Source organism: Trichomycterus rosablanca, chromosome 10 (genome assembly GCF_030014385.1).
Source record: "Trichomycterus rosablanca isolate fTriRos1 chromosome 10, fTriRos1.hap1, whole genome shotgun sequence".
Classification (NCBI taxonomy): Eukaryota; Metazoa; Chordata; class Actinopteri; order Siluriformes; family Trichomycteridae; genus Trichomycterus; species Trichomycterus rosablanca.
In genome coordinates, this window is record NC_085997.1 from 30,365,426 (window position 1) to 30,386,460 (window position 21,035).

The 21,035-nt window shown below is 38.9% G+C and overlaps 1 protein-coding gene across 4 annotated transcripts in view; it reads left to right on the forward strand.

The window, feature by feature from the left end:
* The window catches only part of mrtfab (myocardin related transcription factor Ab), a 55,987-nt gene that overhangs the window by 19,846 nt on the left and 15,106 nt on the right, over positions 1-21,035 (forward strand). For 2 of the 4 annotated variants that reach the window (XM_063003120.1, XM_063003122.1), the window contains one exon: positions 18,838-18,903. In XM_063003120.1, coding sequence (XP_062859190.1) covers positions 18,838-18,903 — 66 coding nt within the window. Of the gene's footprint in view, positions 1-14,522; positions 14,662-18,837; positions 18,904-21,035 lie in introns of those variants that run through there. The other 2 variants (XM_063003123.1, XM_063003121.1) reach the window with 2 other exon arrangements.

Here is a 21,035-nt window from a genome sequence, read left to right on the forward strand (position 1 = left end):
TACAGAGAAGAGCCTTGATGCTTGTCTTCCTCGAGTCCTGGGTAGAGGATCAAGTCAAGTATGGGACATTGTAGCCTAGTGGTTAAGGTACTGGCCTAGTAATCAGAAGGCCGCTGGTTCAAGCCCCACCACTGCCAGGTTGCTGCTGTTGGGCCCTCAATTGCTCAGACTGTATGCTGTCACAGTACTGTAAGTCGCTTTACATTTACATTTTTGGCATTTAGCAGATGCTCTTATCCAGAGCGACTTACAGAAGTGCTTTCATAGTAAACATTACCTTTCCCTAGTTTAAGTAGACAACAGTTTAAGAACACAAATCTGCTAAGACCTGTTAGAACCAAAGTTTTTTTTTGTTTTTTTGTTTTTTTGTTTTTTGCAAGAAATGAATAAGAGCAAAGTCAGCTTAAGTGCTTAGTAAAGAGGTGATGAAGGTTTTTAATCGTCTTTTGAAGACAGCGAGAGACTTAGATGTTTGGACATAGTTGTAGTAGTAGTAGTAGTAGTTTCACCACTTGGGTGCAAGTACAGAGAAGAGCCTTGATGCTTGTCTTTCTTGAGTTCTGGGTGGAGGACCAAGAAAAGCGAGACTAGTTGCTCGGAGGTTGCGTGGTACAGAGCGGGGTTTTATTAGACCTCAAAGGTAATTTGGGGCTGGTCCATTTTTGGCTTTGTAGGCGAGCGTCAGTGTTTTAAACTGAATGTGTGCAGCTACAGGAAGCTGTAAGGTTGTAAAGGTTTAATAGTGGACATAGGAGCACCTGCCAGGAGGGAGTTGTAGTAGTCCAACTGTGAGATTACAAGTAACTGGACAAGAATCTGAGTGGCTTCCATGGAGAGAAATGGACGAATCTTCTTGATGATGTAGAGGAGGAGCCAGTATGATCTTGTCAGCTGAGAGAAAGTCAGCTGGTTATCCAGGACAACACCAAGGTTTTGTACATTATATCTGTCATGCTTTACAGTTTCTAGTTTAATGTCTTTGTCATGTCTTTCTTTCCTGATTTACTTGGCACATACATGCACTGTAATCCTGGTATAGATCTTTGTGGCTACCCTAAGTCTGTATCAGTTTTTTTTCCCCACAACTTGGGAGCAAGTCCTGCTGACCAGTCTGGTTACAAGCCTGAATTATTATTTTTCACTGGCATTTTGTGACCATTTGTATTTCAGGGACCATAAGGAACTGTAGTCACAGAATGACCATTTGTGAGACCTATAATAAACAGTGGTGAATTCACAGTTACACAATAAAATATGTTAAATTAAGAGTAGAATGCAGTTGTCATTTGTGTTGGTATATTGCCAATGTTAAACTGTTAGATATTTAACATGCAGTTTAACGTAATGTTCAGCTATATATATATATATATATATATACAGGGGTTGGACAAAATAACTGAAACACCTGTCATTTTAGTGTGGGAGGTTTCATGGCTAAATTGGACCAGTCTGGTGGCCAATCTTCATTAATTGCACATTGCACCAGTAAGAGCAGAGTGTGAAGGTTCAATTAGCAGGGTAAGAGCACAGTTTTGCTCAAAATATTGCAATGCACACAACATTATGGGTGACATACCAGAGTTCAAAAGAGGACAAATTGTTGGTGCACGTCTTGCTGGCGCATCTGTGACCAAGACAGCAAGTCTTTGTGATCTATCAAGAGCCACGGTATCCAGGGTAATGTCAGCATACCACCAAGAAGGACAAACCACATCCAACAGGATTAACTGTGGACGCAAGAGGAAGCTGTCTGAAAGGGATGTTTGGGTGCTAACCCGGATTGTATCCAAAAAACATAAAACCACGGCTGCCCAAATCACGGCAGAATTAAATGTGCACCTCAACTCTCCTGTTTCCACCAGAACTGTCCGTCGGGAGCTCCACAGGGTCAATATACACGGCCGGGCTGCTATAGCCAAACCTTTGGTCACTCGTGCCAATGCCAAACGTCGGTTTCAATGGTGCAAGGAGCGCAAATCTTGGGCTGTGGACAATGTGAAACATGTATTGTTCTCTGATGAGTCCACCTTTACTGTTTTCCCCACATCCGGGAGAGTTACGGTGTGGAGAAGCCCCAAAGAAGCATACCACCCAGACTGTTGCATGCCCAGAGTGAAGCATGGGGGTGGATCAGTGATGGTTTGGGCTGCCATATCATGGCATTCCCTTGGCCCAATACTTGTGCTAGATGGGCGCGTAACTGCCAAGGACTACCGAACCATTCTGGAGGACCATGTGCATCCAATGGCGGTGCCGTGTATCAGGATGACAATGCACCAATACACACAGCAAGACTGGTGAAAGATTGGTTTGATGAACATGAAAGTGAAGTTGAACATCTCCCATGGCCTGCACAGTCACCAGATCTAAATATTATTGAGCCACTTTGGGGTGTTTTGGAGAAGCGAGTCAGGAAACATTTTCCTCCACCAGCATCACGTAGTGACCTGGCCACTATCCTGCAAGAAGAATGGCTTAAAATCCCTCTGACCACTGTGCAGGACTTGTATATGTAATTTCCAAGACGAATTGACGCTGTATTGGCCGCAAAAGGAGGCCCTACACCATACTAATAAATTATTATTATTTATTATTATTATTATTTTGTCCAACCCCTGTATAAATATATACAGTGTATCACAAAAGTGAGTACACCCCTCACATTTCTGCAAATATTTTATTATATCTTTTCATGGGACAACACTATAGAAATAAAACTTGGATATAACTTAGAGTAGTCAGTGTACAACTTGTATAGCAGTGTAGATTTACTGTCTTCTGAAAATAACTCAACACACAGCCATTAATGTCTAAATAGCTGGCAACATAAGTGAGTACACCCCACTGGTCAGTGAACATGTCCAAATTGTGCCCAAAGTGTCAATATTTTGTGTGACCACCATTATTATCCAGCACTGCCTTAACCCTCCTGGGCATGGAATTCACCAGAGCTGCACAGGTTGCTACTGGATATATATATATATATATATATACAGGGGTTGGACAAAATAACTGAAACACCTGGTTTTAGACCACAATAATTTATTAGTATGGTGTAGGGCCTCCTTTTGCGGCCAATACAGCATCAAACTTTAGTTTTTTCAATGGGAAGAGGGTCATGTGACACATCAAACTTATTGAGAATTTCACAAGAAAAACAATGGTGTGCTTGGTTTTAACGTAACTTTATTCTTTCATGGGTTATTTACAAGTTTCTGACCACTTATAAAATGTGTTCAAAGTGCTGCCCATTGTGTTGGATTGTCAATGCAACCCTCTTCTCCCACTCTTCACACACTGATAGCAACATCACAGAAGAAATGCTAGCACATGCTTCCAGTATCCATAGTTTCAGGTGCTGCACATCTCGTATCTTCACAGCATAGACAATTGCCTTCAGATGACCCCAAAGATAAAAGTCTAAGGGGGTCAGATCGGGAGACCTTGGGGGCCATTCAACTGGCCCACGACGACCAATCCACTTTCCAGGAAACTGTTCATCTAGGAATGCTCGGACCTGACACCCATAATGTGGTGGTGCACCATCTTGCTGGAAAAACTCAGGGAACGTGCCAGCTTCAGTGCATAAAGAGGGAAACACATCATCATGTAGCAATTTCAAATATCCAGTGGCCTTGAGGTTTCCATTGATGAAGAATGGCCCCACTATCTTTGTACCCTATATACCACACCATACCATCAATTTTTGTGTTCCAACAGTCTTGGAGGGATCTATCCAATGTGGGTGAGTGTCAGACCAATAGCGGTGGTTTTGTTTGTTAACTTCACCATTCACATAAAAGTTTGCCTCATCACTGAACAAAATGTTCTGTGTAAACTGAGGGTCCTGTTCCAATTTTTGTTTTGCCCATTCTGCAAATTCAGTGCGCTGATCTGGGTCATCCTCGTTGAGATGCTGCAGCAGCTGGAGTTTGTAAGGGTGCCATTTGTGAGTAGCTAATATCCGCCGAAGGGATGTTCGACTGATGCCACTCTCCAGTGACATGCGGCGAGTGCTACGCTGTGGGCTCTTGCTGAATGAAGCTAGGACAGCCACTGATGTTTCTTCATTAGTGACAGTTTTCATGCGTCCACATTTTGGCAAATCCAACACTGAACCAGTTTCACGAAACTTGGCAAGCAGTTTGCTAACTGTAGCATGGGAGATGGGTGGTCTCGTAGGGTGTCTTGCATTGAAATCTGCTGCAATGACCCGGGTACTGCGTTCACCAGACATCAACACAATTTCTATCCGCTCCTCACGTGTTAACCTCTGCGACATGTCAATGGCTGTAAACAAAGAGAAGCTTGTAAATAACTCATGAAAGAATAAAGTTACGTTAAAACTAAGCACACCATTGTTTTTCTTGTGAAATTCTCAATAAGTTTGATGTCACATGACCCTCTTCCCATTGAAAAAACTAAAGTTGGATCCAAAATGGCCGACTTTAAAATGGCCGCCATGGTCACCACCCATCTTGAAAAGTTTCCCCCCCTCCCATATACTAATGTGCCACAAACAGGAAGTTAATATCACCAACCATTCCCATTTTATTTAGGTGTATCCATATAAATGGCCCACCCTGTGTGTATATATATATATATATATTAGGGCTGGATTATATGGCTAAAATTTATATCACGATATAACTCCTAATTTCGGTTGATACGATATAATTCCGATATCGATATGAATAATACAAATGTCAGAAAAACTGCCAAGAACACCAACATTGCAAATAAAGGTTTGCAGGTACAGCCTTTCAAAGTCTATAAAATCGCACCCTTTAAAACTACATAATATTTTAGAAATAATAATAATAATAATAACAATAATAATGGTACAAATAAATTAGCTTTCACCTTTTACTTGTATTCAGCATTTGTATACAGACAAAAACACGACATCATTCTCAAATAAATATAAGCTTTGACAATATTAACATATGTCTTAACCAGAGGTGGAAAGAGTACTAAAATATTGTACTCAAGTAAAAGTACTATTACTTTAATGAATTTTTACTTAAGTACATGTAAAGTTACTAGTCTAAAAAGTAACTCATTTAAAATTATTTAAAAGTTACTTTTTTAACAGGAGCGGCGTGTCTCTTCTGTGTAATGCAAACAGGACAAGTGGATATAAATCTCACAATAGTTGTTTAATTAAAATATAATAGAAGAAACATGTTGATACAACATTTAAAACATTTAGGGATGTGTAATGTGTCATTTTAGTCCCATAAAACTTTTTCCAACTGTATAACCACTAGTGATGTGTCGTAGAATGATTCGAATCTATTGAACGGTCCTTTAATAAACTGAAATAAAATTTAAAATAAAAATACTTTTTTTTTTACTTAGTAACGGATCTTATTTAAAATGTAGCGAATTACAATTCCTAACACAAAACATACTTAAGTAAAAGTAAAATTACAGGCTGTGAAAAGTACAAGAACACAAAAAAACTACTCAATTACAGTAACGCAAGTAAATGTCATTCGTTACTTTCCACCTCTGGTCTTAACTAACTTTAATCCACAACATGGACTGATTATTATTTGTATGTAAACATTTTCTAACAAAAGTGCTCAACCAGGATAAAGAATATAAAAAAGTGCTTAGAGTTGCTGCAGAATTTGCTATATCAGGTGTTGTGCTTGATGAATACAGAAAAAAAGAGTCTAGTCTTTCCTCTCTTATCAACTATTTCTACAGCTTCTTTTTTAACTGTGGATTATATATATATTATTTATATGCATTAATGCATTTTCTCCCTTTTTAGCGCGTCCAATTGCCCAATTGCATCATGCTTCCTCTCCACCAATGCCGATCCCCGCTCTGATTGAGGATCCCACCCCTATCTGAACAACAGGCCAATCTTTGTTCACGTGGCTGCTCAGCCCAGCCTACAGGCAGAGCTGAGACTTGACACGATGTATTAGAGATCCCAGCTCTGGTTCCAGCATGTGTTTTTTTTTACCGCTGAGCCACCTGAGCGGCCATGCTCAGCATTTAACACCTACTTTACTTTCTGTTTAGTTTAGTATTAGAATTAGTGTACAGTTCTGATTTTCAAATTTAATGTAAACACACTGACCTTGACATGCATTCTTGTTTTATTCTCACTCACTCCACAACAACACAAAGGATTGACTGTGCAACCTGAAACACTCAGTCCTCATAAGGCTTGGATGAAACTGCAAGTATTAACAACTTAAAAAACGGGTCACGCCTGCTTTCAAGTGTCTGAAAACAGCTCCATTTGCTGTCTGCTGTTTTTATCCATGTTACACAAACTGCATGAAGTAAATAGGAAGAGAGTGTAAGCCAAATGGGACATTCTGTTGCAACCTTTCTCAAGTTACAAACACTCACATTGTGCTTATTCCACTTTACCAGACAAATTTGTATTGTTGTTTTGATACAAAGGTCCATAGTCAGACGCCCTGTGCTAGGGACGCACAGCAAGCAGATTTAAGCAGGCGCACAGGAGTCCAGGGCTTGGGGTTGGAGTTTTCTCTAGCTGTTCTATAATACACAATGAAAAAGGAAACCACCCAGAAACCTCCAGTTTCTCAACACAACCAATCTGTTTGTGATGCAGTGCTGAAAGTTCCCTTTTTACCATCTTTTATTCCTCAATCAAATAATGAAAGTTGCATTGGATGGAACTCTTGAGTTTCTAGTCATAATCAGCTACTAAAAATTAAAATAGATTGAAATTCGACTAGTAGAGTGTGATGTTACTAGGAGTGGGCGATATGGCCTTTAAATAATATCACAATATTTTGGGATATTTTTGCAATAACGATATTCACTAGCGATATATAAGAACACTTTTTCGTAAAAACACAAAACATCGTAGCTCTGATAAATGTTGACTAATTACAGTGGTTTTTGTATTATTACAGGCTGTATTTGTATTCATATTGACAACAACCAATGAGGAGAGAAAATTCAAAGCTCTGATTGGTTTATACATCTGAATCTCTTGAACCGGAGTTGTTTTGCCAACAGAGTGAGCAAAACGAATGAATCTTTACCATAGATAAGAGCACAGTTTTCTGATTCGATTCCAATGAATAATTCGTCTGAAAAGAGTCATTTCTGACTCATTGACTCAGTGATTCAGTTTCCATACGCGAAGGAAAGCGTTCCGCTTAGCGCTTTTGTGTTTTTAACGTTCTCAAATGGTAACCTGTGTATTCTATGCATACTTGATATATCGAATATGTCATTTTCAACATCGTGTAAAAAGTAATATTAAATATATTGATATTTATGATATACCACCCAGCCCTAGTCTGAGCTCATTTTGCCTGTAACGCGTATTCGTGTGCGCAGATGCCTGACGAGACAAAGGGGTGCTTCAACCGAAGATTGAAGCGTCAATTAATAACTGTAATTTTGTCCAGTGATGATTTCTCATGCTTTTTGAAAACACAAATTATTATTTAAAATACTCCTACATTTCGCAGTATGTAGCAGCAGCAGCTCGAGTAATTTGTAACTCACGACTGCAAACTGGAAAAAGTGGTACCGGTGTTATCGCTATACAGTATAAACACATTGTTGCTCTTAAAGCAGCACAAATTAGCACAGTGATGCATGTTTAAAGTGGCACAAACACAACCCAATAAAAAGATTTTTTGATTAAAATTTTTATTCTTGATTAATTTTTTAAATCACAATTAAAATTTTAATGCGTTAATCAACGCAATTAACGACAGCCCTAGTTTTATATATATTTGCTTTTAGTTAGCTTTTGTCACCTCACAGCAAGAAGGTCCTGGGTTCGATCCCCAGGTGTGGCGGTCAGGGTCCTTCCTGTGTGGAGTTTGCATGTTCTCCCCATGTCTGCGTGGGTTTTCTCCCACAGCCCAAACACATGCAAGTGAGGTGAATTGGAGATACAAAATTGTCCATGACTATATTTGACATTAAACTTGTGAACTGATGAATCTTGTGTAATGAGTAACTACCATTTCTGTCATGAATGTAACCCTAATAATTTGCTTTTAGTTAGTGATTGTATCTTGTATCTGACTAAAATCATGTTTTCTGTCTAGTTTAATAAGAATACGAGGGTTCTAGAGTGTAACAGAAGAAATGGTCAGGTATTTCTTCAGTGAGCGAGGTAGTATTAAAGGACACATATCACAGAGAAATGAAACTTTATTTTAGTAGAGAACAATGAAAAAAGCCACAGATTCAAAAAGCTCCTGTTTGTCTCTGACCTTTTCAAAGTGTCGCCAACCAGACACACTGTTTCTATGATGTAGACAGAAGTGAAGCACAGACATGGTGGAGAGAAACTGATTATTACTGTTTCACAAAAACCCTGAATGGTCGTATTCAACCTAAAATCTAGCATGGCATAGCAAGTTTCCTCATCCTGGAATCGCTTGTTATGGCTTCGTAAGCGGCAGTATGTGCCCGGCCTTGCAGTGAACGAAGCACAAAATGCTTATTATGTGAAAGAGTGCTGTTGTGGAGAAACATGGCAGAATGTTTTGCTCTTCTTTAGTTTTGCTCAGAGCGGTAGAGAGAACAGAGTGGCGACACTCCCATAGGGAACCGTTGGAAAGGGGGCGGGACATATTTTCTGCGCAGCTTCCGGGTTGTGGAGCTCTGTATAGTTCCAAACATCCCATAGAGCCCCATTCATTTCCACTACTTATCAAACATTTTTAGCTGTTTGTTGCTTTGTTTTAAACAAAATAATGAATTTGATGTCATTAATATACTTAATACTGTTATTGTTTAGCATTTGCTCAGCACTAAATGTTACATGTTTATCTTAATTAATAGGTATAACTGAATTTAGCTTAGTCAGCTAAGCTAAATTATTGACACGAGTCTTTTCACCTAAAATTGATTAATTAAAAGTTGATTAATCAAGAGTCTTGTTACAGAAATGATAATAAAACATCAGAGCCATAATAAATCATGCTACTTTTACTTTCATACTTAAGTACATTTGAAGGTAAATTTAGTTTAGTACTTTAGTGGAGGTATTTTTACTTTTACTACTACTTTTACTGGAGTAATATGTTACCTTGGATATCTCTACTTCAACTCAACTACATGGTTTGTGTACCTTGTCCACCACATACATTAGACAAAATGAACTAGTGCATATTAATTATGAATTAATTCATGTATTACATGTAGGAATAAATTATTACTTACTCATGAAATAGATGAATGAATGCTATGTCATGTACATGCACTATAATGTTACAGGTACGGTAGTGTATTTATGAACCTGTTCATTCAGTGCAGGTAAACCTTATGAATCCAGCCACATGGCTTAGTGTTTAACCAAAATGATTATTATTATGAATCCTCAGGAAAGTGAAGGGAGATTAGTTTATGTAAAAAACAAAACATCAAAAACTGTTTAAACTACTTAATGATATCGCATTATGTAATGTATGCTAATATAATGTACTGTGTTAACAAGAACGACCTATTAAGTCATTATAAACATCAATTCTCCACTTTATATACCAAATTGACATTAAAGCAGATGCAGTAAATGTAAAGGCAGTTGAAAATACCCAGAAATTGTACAAATGTTTATTATTTACTGTTTAATATTTCACTCACTGCTGCCTGTCCCATATGAGAACATGACAGCGCCGGGTTTGTTTGGAACTATTGGAGGGTTACATGAACCACGTGACCGCGTGGCGGCGAGATCAAGGAGTGTCGCAACTCTCTCTATCTACGGCTCTGGTTTTGCTGAATTAAGACATCAATAAAGAATGTCCAGTAGTAAATGGATTATAAATGTATCCAGTCTAATGTCAACCATTTGTTAAGTACATTTGTTTTGCACTATGTTTTTAATAATGCATAAAGGAGAGTAACTGATTAGTCTAATCCAGCTGCTGTGTCCAATATTGTATTATTTTGTAGAGAACTTGTGCATGTGTAAACAGTTTTAAACAGGCTCGTGGTGACAGTCGTCTTGGTTTGTAATATTGATCTGTTTCTTTGTTTGTTTATTAGGATTTTAATGTCATGTTTTACACTCTTTGGTTACATTCATGACAGACTCGGTAGTTACTAGTTTCACAAGATTCATCAATTCACAAGGTTATATCAAACACTGTCATGGACAATTTTGTATCTCCAATTCACCTCACTTGCACGTCTTTGGACTGTTGGAGGAAACCGAACCTCCAGGAGGAAACCCACGCAGATACGGGGAGAACAGTAATATTGATCTAGTTTTAGTTTTTCCAACTGTAAGTGGAACTGTAAGTCTTAAGAGTGGAAGTTGCATTTGCATTTTTTGAGGTTTTATTTAGGGGAGGTTATTAATAAAGGTATCTGAGACTAAATGCACTTGTGAACCTTGTTATGACCTTACATTTCCTACACAGAATGACATTTCCTAGCAAGATGTTATTTTGTGGTCTTAATTGTAATATGCTAACTGGACTGTCGATGTAAACAACTTTCTGTAGTCTTGATTGTTCTGCCTCTAAACTCGTATTTAAGGAGCTGTACATAAAAATATTCATATTACCAATAATTAATCAAATTTTTTTTCCTTCTACAGTCCAAAGACGTACAAGTGAGGTGAATTGGAGATACAAAATTGTCCATGACTTTGTTTGACATTAAACTTATGAACTGATAAATTTTTTGTCTAGGGATGTAACGATGCACCACAAGAGAGTTAAAAATTGGTGCACATGTGCCACGATTTGAATCAGTTATTTATTTAAGATGAATCGATATTCACTTTAAACAGCAGAGGGCACTGGCACTATTCACCTCGCCTGGTTGACGGCACTTCACAAAGTTGCCAGGTAGGGGATTTTCCACCCAAATGTATTTATGTGAGGATACTTTCTTTATTTGTATTATTAATTTATTTATTTAATGTTGGATTTGTTTTAAAATTTCATTTCAGATTTTTTAACATAATAAGCATTATTTGGCATAGTTTGTACCTACCTCAGAAATAAAAGGGCATTCATTATTTAGATAAATAAAAGTATTTTATTTTATTTTAAAGAGAAATAATAAAAGAAACTCTCATCATTTGTCTTCAATTTTATTTTGTTTAAAAAATTGGGAAAAAAATGTATCGGTAACCCAGTATTGTGAATCGTATCGCATTGTGGGTAGAGTGCATCATTACATCCCTAGTTCTGTCATAAATGTAACTAAAGTGAGTAAAACATGATGTTAAAATCCTAATAAATAAAATAAGTAAATAAATAAATCGCCCAATTTAGTATTAGTATTTATTTTTACATATTTTAATGATTTTTTTTTAAACAAAATATCTTGATTAATCTACTTATCTATGCAAATTACATACCCAGTGTAATACAGTGAATACCAGATTAGCTACAGAAAAAAAAGTATAACTCTAAAGTGCAGAGCATTTAACAAAATCACTTAATCAAGGTTATCCAGGCCAAATTAAGTTTCACTCGGTACTGAGACTGAGGACTGAATAATAGTCTTAAGTTTAAATAAAAACATCTAGTTCTATTGACAGATGTCCATGTGCACTGTGTCAGCGTATGTGCTTAATAACTGCACTAGAAAAAAACACCCTGTGGCTAAGCACAGACTCAGAGTTTTAAGTTCTCTAACAACTTTCTGGTGTTTTTGTGTTTGGTTATTAGCAATGCTCTGACGGTCATAGCTATTTCTGATTGAGGTTTGCAAATGTAACGTCAGTTCTGTTTTGTTATCGAAACCTCTACTTCCTTTAGTTCTGCCATCAGATATTTAGCAACTTTGTCAATTTCAAATCAAGCAAATGATTAATGACTGTTTACAGTGAATATTTACAGTGCATAATTCATGCTGACAAACCCGAAGCTGCACATTTCACACTGTACTACTATAATAATGTTATTTGTATATGAATCTGTGAAAGAGGACAAAGTTAACTTTGTTTCGTCTGTTGTGCTGTGTTTGGTCAAGGTGGTGTCCTAATACCTACAGGCACCGGCTGTTCTGATAAGCTTTCAGCTTTATGCTTCATGCTATGAGCATCCAAATCAGAGTGAAGTCATCTCCAGAGATTAAATATATATTATATACACCGATCAGCCATAACATTAAAACCACCTCCTTGTTTCTACACACACTGTCCATTTTATCAGCTCCACTTACCATATAGAAGCACTTTGTAGTTCTACAATTACTGACTGTAGTCCATCTGTGTTAGTGTGTGTTGTGCTGGTATGAGTGGATCAGACACAGCAATGTTGATGAAGTTATTCAACACATCACTTTTACTGCTGGACTGAGAATAGTGGGCAGCGTCCTGTGACCACTGATGAAGGTCTAGAAGATGACTAACTCAAACAGCAGCAATAGATGAGCGATCGTCTCTAACTTTACATCTACAAGGTGGACCAGCTAGGTAGGAGTGTCTAATAGAGTGGACAGTAAGTGGACACGGTATTTAAAAACTCCAGCAACACTGCTGTGTCTGATCCACTCATACCAGCACAACACACACTAACACACCACCACCATGTCAGTGTCACTGCAGTGCTGAGAATGATCCACCACCTAAATAATACCTACTCTGTGGTGGTCCTGTGGGGCTCCTGACCATTGAATAACAGGGTGAAAGCAGGCTATAAAAGTATGTAGAGAAACAGATGGAGCACAGTCAGTAATTGTAGAACTACAAAGTGCTTCTATATGGTAAGTGGAGCTGATAAAATGAAAAGTGAGTGTAGAAACAAGGAGGTGGTTTTAATATTATGTCTGATCAGTGTATGTCATTATAATGAATACAACTGAATAAAGTAGTTCATTACTGTATAAAACAATACTGGCTATTGTGATGGATTTATACCACACTTTATATTATATAGATGCAGGATGCATTAATAAATACATAACTATTTTTTATGTTTGGTAAAATGCTAGCTAAATGGTTGGTTTGATGTCATTCATTTAGATTTTTGCTCCCTACAAAGACCTAAAATTGATTTAAAAGAGGAATGGTCTCTGGGACAAATCCAAAGTATGTATAAACATCATGGTTTATGTGTGGAAAACATGGCATGAACTTGATGCTATATTCTTTGTATATTATTGATGCTATATTCTTGTGGCTTTAAATTGTTTGTTCATGGTTTGCCTGCACACTTGGTGGTTGCTGTTAGTGTATTGATGTTATTGAGTGTAATACAATAGTTTACCAGAACTGGGTGTGGCAGAAATTACATCATGTGTCACTATTAACCAACAGTGTTCGTGAGAATGCGCTTGTGTTGGTGCTCTGCTTATTTTGACTAATTAGTTATTCATTCTCATTTCTAAAGTTCACCCTCTATCATGTGTATTTTCTTATTATTACTGTGGGGGTCTTAGTGTAGAGATGTATGTCAGTAATTCTATCTAGTGCTTGCACAGGTGATACTAAGCTGAATATAGAGCGTTTTGGCCAGCTGGCCTTACTATTTAAAACTGTGAGAGCACCCTAGAGGGGGCTGGGGTGAATTTTGCAGGAGTCTCACAGAGGGTCGAGAGTGCACGTGGATGCTTGTCAAGAGCTGGAAACGTTCCCAAAACTTCTGCACCTTGCCTAATGACAGGAGTGCAAAGGCCAACGGCAATTCCCATTCTCTTACTGACCTACTTTTGGCTAGTCATTGTGTTAATGCAACACGGTGGTTCTGCTGTACTGTATCGGGCAGCGTAATGAGAAAAGCATGAGCACTGACTGTAAATGTATCCCGAAATATGAACTGGCCATTAATATCCTTTCTCTGAATCGCTGCTTGATTTTTTTTAACCCTTTACGTACATCAGTGCAGTTTGTTTAATGTCTAATACAATATGGCACAGAATGTAATCTCATAAGAGTTTTTTGAGGTCTTGGCTGGGTTTTTTTGCATGTAATGTATGAGTAACTAGTTTTTCGTTGGTGTAATTTGAGCTCAGGATCAGAAAAGAGAGAGAGAGACAGATAGAGCGAGGGACGTCAGGTTGTATTGAGTGAATGAGTGGTAACAGCTGAGATGGACAGTGCAGTCCAGTCATTGCTTCTCAGCAGTGCTTTCCTGTGTCTGTGCTGAGAGCACGTTTTTCTTGCTTGTGGACAGTCTTTGTCCTGTTGTCTGCTACCTTTTTCCTCTTTATTATTGGTTTTCCTGGATACAACTCATGGGTAGATTCTTCGAGTTCAGTCCATGCAGCTGTGTTTAGTTCCTGCAACGAGAGAAGAGAGGAGTGTGGGAGGAAGGCGAAGAAGAGACTAGAATTGAATTTTGACTAGACATGGGAAGTGGAACATATAGTGTACTTCTTTGTAATCTTTTCAGTCACCATGTTTGAAGAAAAATCTTCCTCTTGTTTTGGGAGAAAATCTAATTACAGAGATATTTGCTCTCTCGTGCTTTGCTGAAGGTTTTTTTTTTATCAAACCTTTGAAAAACGGCAACAATATTGGATTCTGTCTCTGGAATTGTCAGGTTTTATGCTAAGTTGATACGTAGACAGGATTAAAAACCGCAGTACTGGATTCACTCATGCTGGACACCAACCACTGCCTTCATTTCGATGCATCCTCTTTTGAGGATCAACCACTCAGAACTGACCACGAGAAGCAGCCTCTGCAGCTGGACTGTGACAGACATGCCTATCATAGTCTTAAAGAAGGTGGGACCAAGCATTTACTTCATTTACATGAGAGACCAGTCAGTTCCTAATAAGCTGTAATTTATGCATTAACATACAATACATTCATTCATTCATTCATTCTGTTCAGGGTCACAGTGGGTTTGGTTTCCCCAGAATCACTGGGCGTACGCCCCGGACAGGGTGCAAATTCATCGCAGGCCCCCAGCCCCCCACACTTCGACAGAGCTAATCATGTCTGTATGTGGATGCCCAACCTGCCAATAGCACTGCTGGAAATTTGAACCTTGGATCCCAACAGTGCTGGACTAGCAAAATTTACCCCTGTCTTGCCCAAACGCCTTACAAACCAATACATTTTCATATTATTCAAATTAGAAATGAGTTACTATAATTGAAGATGCCAATATTTAAAAAGATTTAAAAGATTAATTTCATTCATTGGGTTAACCACTTCATCCTGGTCAGGGTCGTGGCAGGTTTAGTTTTACAGGGAAACACTGGGTGCAATGCAGGAATACCCTGGACAGGGTGCTAATCTATCACAGACCTTTGGCCATTCTTTCCCCAGGCATAATTAATCATGTTTGTGTAGATGTCTGGCCGGTTGATAACACTGCTCAGATTCGGACCTGGATCAGAATGCTGGTGAGCTAGTGAAATAGACCGCTGGGCCACAGTGAGCTCTAAAAAGATATGATAGCTGTTTTATGTACACAGATCAGCCATAACATTAAAACCACCACCTTGTTTCTACACTCACTGTCCATTTGATCAGCTCCACTTACTATATGGGAGCACTTTGTAGTTCTACAGTTACTGACTGTAGTCCATCTGTTTCTCTACATTTTCTTCTTCAATGGTCAGGACTCTCCCAGGACCACTACAGAGCAGGTATTATTTGGGTGGTGGATCATTCTCAGCACTGCAGTGACACTGACATGGTGGTGGTGTGTTAGTGTGTGTTGTGCTGGTATGAGTGGATAAGACACAGCAGCGCTGATGGAGTTTTTAAACACCTCACTGTCACTGCTGGACTGAGAATAGTCCACCAACCAAAGATATCCAGCCAACAGCGCCCCATGGGCGTCCTGTGACCACTGATGAAGGTCTAGAAGATGACCAACTCAGACAGCAGCAATATATGAGCGATCGTCTCTGACTTTACATCTTCAAGGTGGACCAACTAGGTAGGAGTGTCTAATAGAGTGGACAGTGAATGGACACGGTATTTATTCCAGCATATTCATATCAGCACAACACACCACCACTATGTCAGTGTCACTGCAGTGCTGAGAATGATCCACCACCCAAACAATACCTGCTCTGTGGTGGTCCTGTGGGGGCCCTGAGCATTGAAAAACAGGGTGAAAGCAGGTTAAAAAAGTATGTAGAGAGACAGATGGACTACAGTCAGTAATTGTAGAACTTCAAAGTGCTTCTATATGGTAAGTGGAGCTGATAAAATGGACAGTGAGTGTAGAAACAAGGAGGTAGTTTTAATGTTATGGCTGATCAGTGTGTGTGTGTGTGTGTGTGTGTTACATACAGGTTAAACAGTCTCACATGTTTGAATAGTGATGAGCTGTAAATGCTCCTGTGTTATAGAATGAATAGTTGATATTTTGTAGTTTTGCTTTTGGCAATAAACAATATACATTTTTTTTGGCAATAAATAAGCATTACCTACTAAAAGTGCTGATGTGTCTCAGCTCACTAACCACATTTTTGTCAATGCGCTTGGTGCCAGGTAAGCATTTGCTACTAATTTACATTTCTGCACCAAATCAAGTCAAAACAAAGACAAAAACATTCATCGTTCCAGCAAAACCAGTACCAAGTCAGATTTTACAGAATGACGGAGACGTCATAGTGATCCAGTTAATCCTCCACCGCTTATGCAGCTTTTTTTTATTACAGCTCATTAATATGAAGTTTCTTCTATTGCAGCTTATCAGAAGTTTAAGCACATCAGATCAAGCTTAAAGCCTTAGAGCTAAAATCATCCACCTGCTATTCACACACAACATGAAGCCAAGAGTTAAGAGCCAGCCTGACCTATGAGGTGTCCTCAGTTCAGGTTCTTTGGGGACAAGCGTCATGTTTAATTGAGCTTCGGCCAGTTGGCTGCTGGGAGTTTGGGATCAGAAATCCTTTACCATGACTCCAGGAAGCCAGGGTGCCAGAAGTATTGAAGTGATACACTGTTCAGTTTTCAGTGCCTCTGTGTTTAGCATTCGATCAGTCATTGTATAAAAACGAGCACATGTCATTTTTTCAGGGTGCAGTTGGGGACAGAAATAGTGTTATGAAGGGCAGTGAGGGGGGTTGGGTGTTCAATAGCTGTCGTTCAAGTGGAAATGAGAGGAATTTAGATGACATTGAATAAAAGTGAAACCAACAAAAACCTTCATTTTACGAGAGAGAGAGAGAGAGAGAGAGAGAGAGAGAGAGAGAGAGAGAGGAAAGTGGGCTGTGAATGAACTAGACTCAGTCAGAGGTCAGTGTAGGGGAAAAACATCCTGGTCAGTTGTGCTACATAGGTTCTTTGGCATGTTTTAGCTTGTCTGTCATTGTGTGGCACGTGTGTGTGTGTGTGTGTGTGTGTGTGTGTGTGTGTGTGTGTGTGTGTGTGTGTGTGTGTGTACAGTTAGGAGAGTGAATGGTGCAATTGCTCAGTAACTCTCAGCACTTATTCCCATAATACAGCGTCCATGAATGTCAGAACAGCTGACCAATAAACACAGCATTGCCATGCCCATGATGATGTCATAATATTAGGGACAGGTGTTTATATATTTAACGAAGCATTTTAGCCTGGCCAGAGCAAAGTAGCTGCATTTATTTATTTATTTATCTAGCTGCTGAATACAGACCCAGACACTGCCAGTGTTCTTCAGCCTCAACACATCTGTAGCCTCTGTTTACTGAATAACCTGTGGTAGTTTGTGCTAATCACTAGCACAAACTACCACAGGTTATTCAGTAAACTACTACTTACTTAGGCCCAGTTTGTTTTGGCAAATAATCAAGTTAACAGTGGTTTATTATTGATAAGTTAGTTTTGAATTATGATGCTTTAATTTGTTATCAGTGTTCTCAGTCACTGTGCTATGTGGATGGATGGATGGACGGACGGACGGACGGACGGACGGACGGACGGACGGACGGACAGACAGACAGACAGATAGATAGATAGCTATGTGGATGGATGGATGGATAGATAGCTATGTGGATGGATGGATAGATATGTGGATGGATATGTGGATGGATATGTGGATGGATAGATAGATATGTGGATGGATGGATGGATGGATGGATGGATGGATGGATGGATGGATAGATAGATAGATATGTGGATGGATAGATAGATATGTGGATGGATGGATAGATAGATAGATATGTGGATGGATGGATGGATGGATTGATTTTATTTTGCTACTGTTTTGCTTATATAGTATATATAAAGTTGCCTCAACTTAACTGAAAAAATGATCCATAATTGCAATTTTGAGTACAACAAATGATTTGTCAGACAAAATTTCATTAAAGGAACTCTGAATTTGGTCAGCAGTTGTTGTTATAAAAATCTGCAACCACATTACACAATAAATGTCTAAGAATGATAATGTATCAGCTGATAGAAATAAATTTAAATGAGCTTTTAATCGACAGCATTGATCTAACAGTGGTTATTTGTGGTTAGTGGTTAACTGAATCGATTGTTTTGACTGTATAATTTACTCTATTGTGCCGAGTATTGATAGTGAATACATTCCAGTGTTATCAAATCAAATACACCTTCCATGGTCAGTTATTGAAACAAAACAGTATCACTGGTCTTTCGTTAAGCAATTTTGCTGCCTCTTGTACCAATGTTGTGTTTGTTCCTGTTTCTGTTCTTGATCCACCTCTCATTTACAGCCAGCGTTGCGATTTTAAATCAAAGAAAACAGTTGAGCATGGTGAAACAGGAAGTGTGTAAGACTAAATAGCCTTAACTCTGACAGTCCCTCTTCTCTGCATGTTCCTTTCCAACCGAAGCCAGACCCAGCCTCGCATACTTCAGCCTAAATGTGCACCTAAATCCCTGAGATCCTGGATGTGGAATAGCCTCCGAGAAGTGAAGACTGAACTGATGTGATAGTTAAATCTGGTGAAACTCTTAACTTCTTAACTTTTTTTGTCCTCATGCAGTCCTCCAGCTTAAGCTACAACAGAGGAGGACACGAGAGGAGCTCGTTAGCCAAGGAATCATGCCGCGTAAGTTCCTTCTTCCTTATATTTTTACTTTACACTTTAAACTTCAGCTTGCGCTATGACTGTGCGGGTGTACCATTACCACGGATGAGTTTTATAGTACATCTAAATGTCTAGTCTTGTGCCGTATTAAGCTAAGCATGTCAATAAAGTCTGCATGTGTGTTTTTATGCTTCTGACATAGAACAGTTGTTGGCTTTATTTAAATATAAGCACCAATGAAGTGATGCATGATTGCCTCAGATGCAGTTGTACAAATTCCTGATGTTGCAAGAGTCTAAGTGACAACATAACTAATATTGCTTATGCTTATTAATGTAAAGCCATTTTAAATGTTTTTGCCTTTCTGTACCTGAATGCACTACTTTTTATTTTGATTCTTTAAATGGTACATTTTTAAAAAAATAGATAATGCATGCTGACTTTACAAGACTGCAAGTTCTTTTAAACTTGTTAATCCAAACAAAAATACCTCCAACACACCTTCTTGGCATCTAGTAGAAGCTTTTAAATTAGGTTTTCATAGTTCTTTTATTGATTATTATTATCATTTTATAGCTACCATTTTAGGCCCACTATGTAAAAGTCTGGGCGGCACGGTGGCTTAGTGGGTAGCACTGTCGCCTCACAGCAAGAAGGTCCTGGGTTCGATCCCCAGATGGGGTGGTCCGGGTCCTTTCTGTCTGGAGTTTGCATGTTCTCCCTGTGTCAGCGTGGGATTCCTCTGGGAGCTCCGGTTTCCTCCCACAGTCCAAAAACACGCAGTCAGGTTTATTGGAGACACTGAATTGCACTGTAAGTGAATAGGTGTGTGTATGTGTCTGCCCTGCGATGGACTGGTGTCCATGTCCAGGGTGTTATTGTGTGCCTTGCGCCCTTTGAAAAGCTGGGATAGGCTCCAGCACCCCCCCGCGCCCCTAATTGGATAAGCGGATAAGAAAATGAATGAATTAATGAATGTAAAAGTCTCACTTTAAAGGAAAATGCATTTCTGTAGCAAGCAGATGAATTTAGTTTGTTTAATGATGATTTAATTTCAGTAGCTGAGCATTCTGGGCAAGCCAGTCGCCACCAAAGCCTCAATATTTAATTACTTAACTCCGATGGCACAGTGGACGCTGTATTTGCCTGTGTACATTTTCTGAGACATCTTGGCAAAATATTTAACACGCATTTCAATTCTTTTACATTATCGTCTGCACAGCTGCTCCAGAAACACCAATATCAAAGCCATCACATGTTTTGCTTTCATTTGGTCACTGGTGGTCTCTGAATAGATGGCTAAAAACACTGATCTGCCCCTCAAGTCTGACCTCTTAGTCATTATGAAAATAGATGCATGCACTGCTTCCTCCTTTGTTTCCACTTCTTCATTCTGGGTTCCGCTTATCAGACAAGACGAACCACTGTGTTCACACCACTCTCTGTTCTGCCTATCAGCGAGTAGAAGGAAGTGCTGCTGCAAAACCAAAACATCAACGCTTAACTCTTCATAACACGCATTCAGGCCGCCATGTCACAGCATGTCACTATTCCATGTGGAATTGCAGCTTTAAGCTGATCCCTCTTAGCACATACGTGACTTAATGTGTAGTAGTAATCGGACATAAACAGACATGCCCATTTCCCGTTCGATCTATTTTTAATTTGATCTTGACGTGAAAGCTCTGCAGAAAGGCTGGTATTGATCCTGTGATGCGAGAGAGACGCATGCTCAATAACTGGGGTTACGCACAGCATGAAAAGTGATCTGAATTTGCACAATAAATTTCACAGATTGGCAATTAATTAATAAAATAAATATAAACTTGATAATTGGACCTTATAAGTAAAAAGGAAAAGTTAACCATGCTGATGCCAATTACATCTCTGTTTTTGTTTAAAATCTACATTCACCATGCTGAACTGTACACTGATCAGCCATTACATTAAAACCACCTCCTTGTTTCTACACTCACTGTCCATTTTATCAGCTCCACTTACCATATACAAGCACTTTGAAGTGCTACAATTACTGACTGTAGTCCATCTGTTTCTCTACATACTTTTTTAACCTGCTTTCACTCTGTTCTTCAATGGTCAGGACCCCCACAGGACCACCACAGAGCAGGTATTATTTAGGTGGTGGATCATTC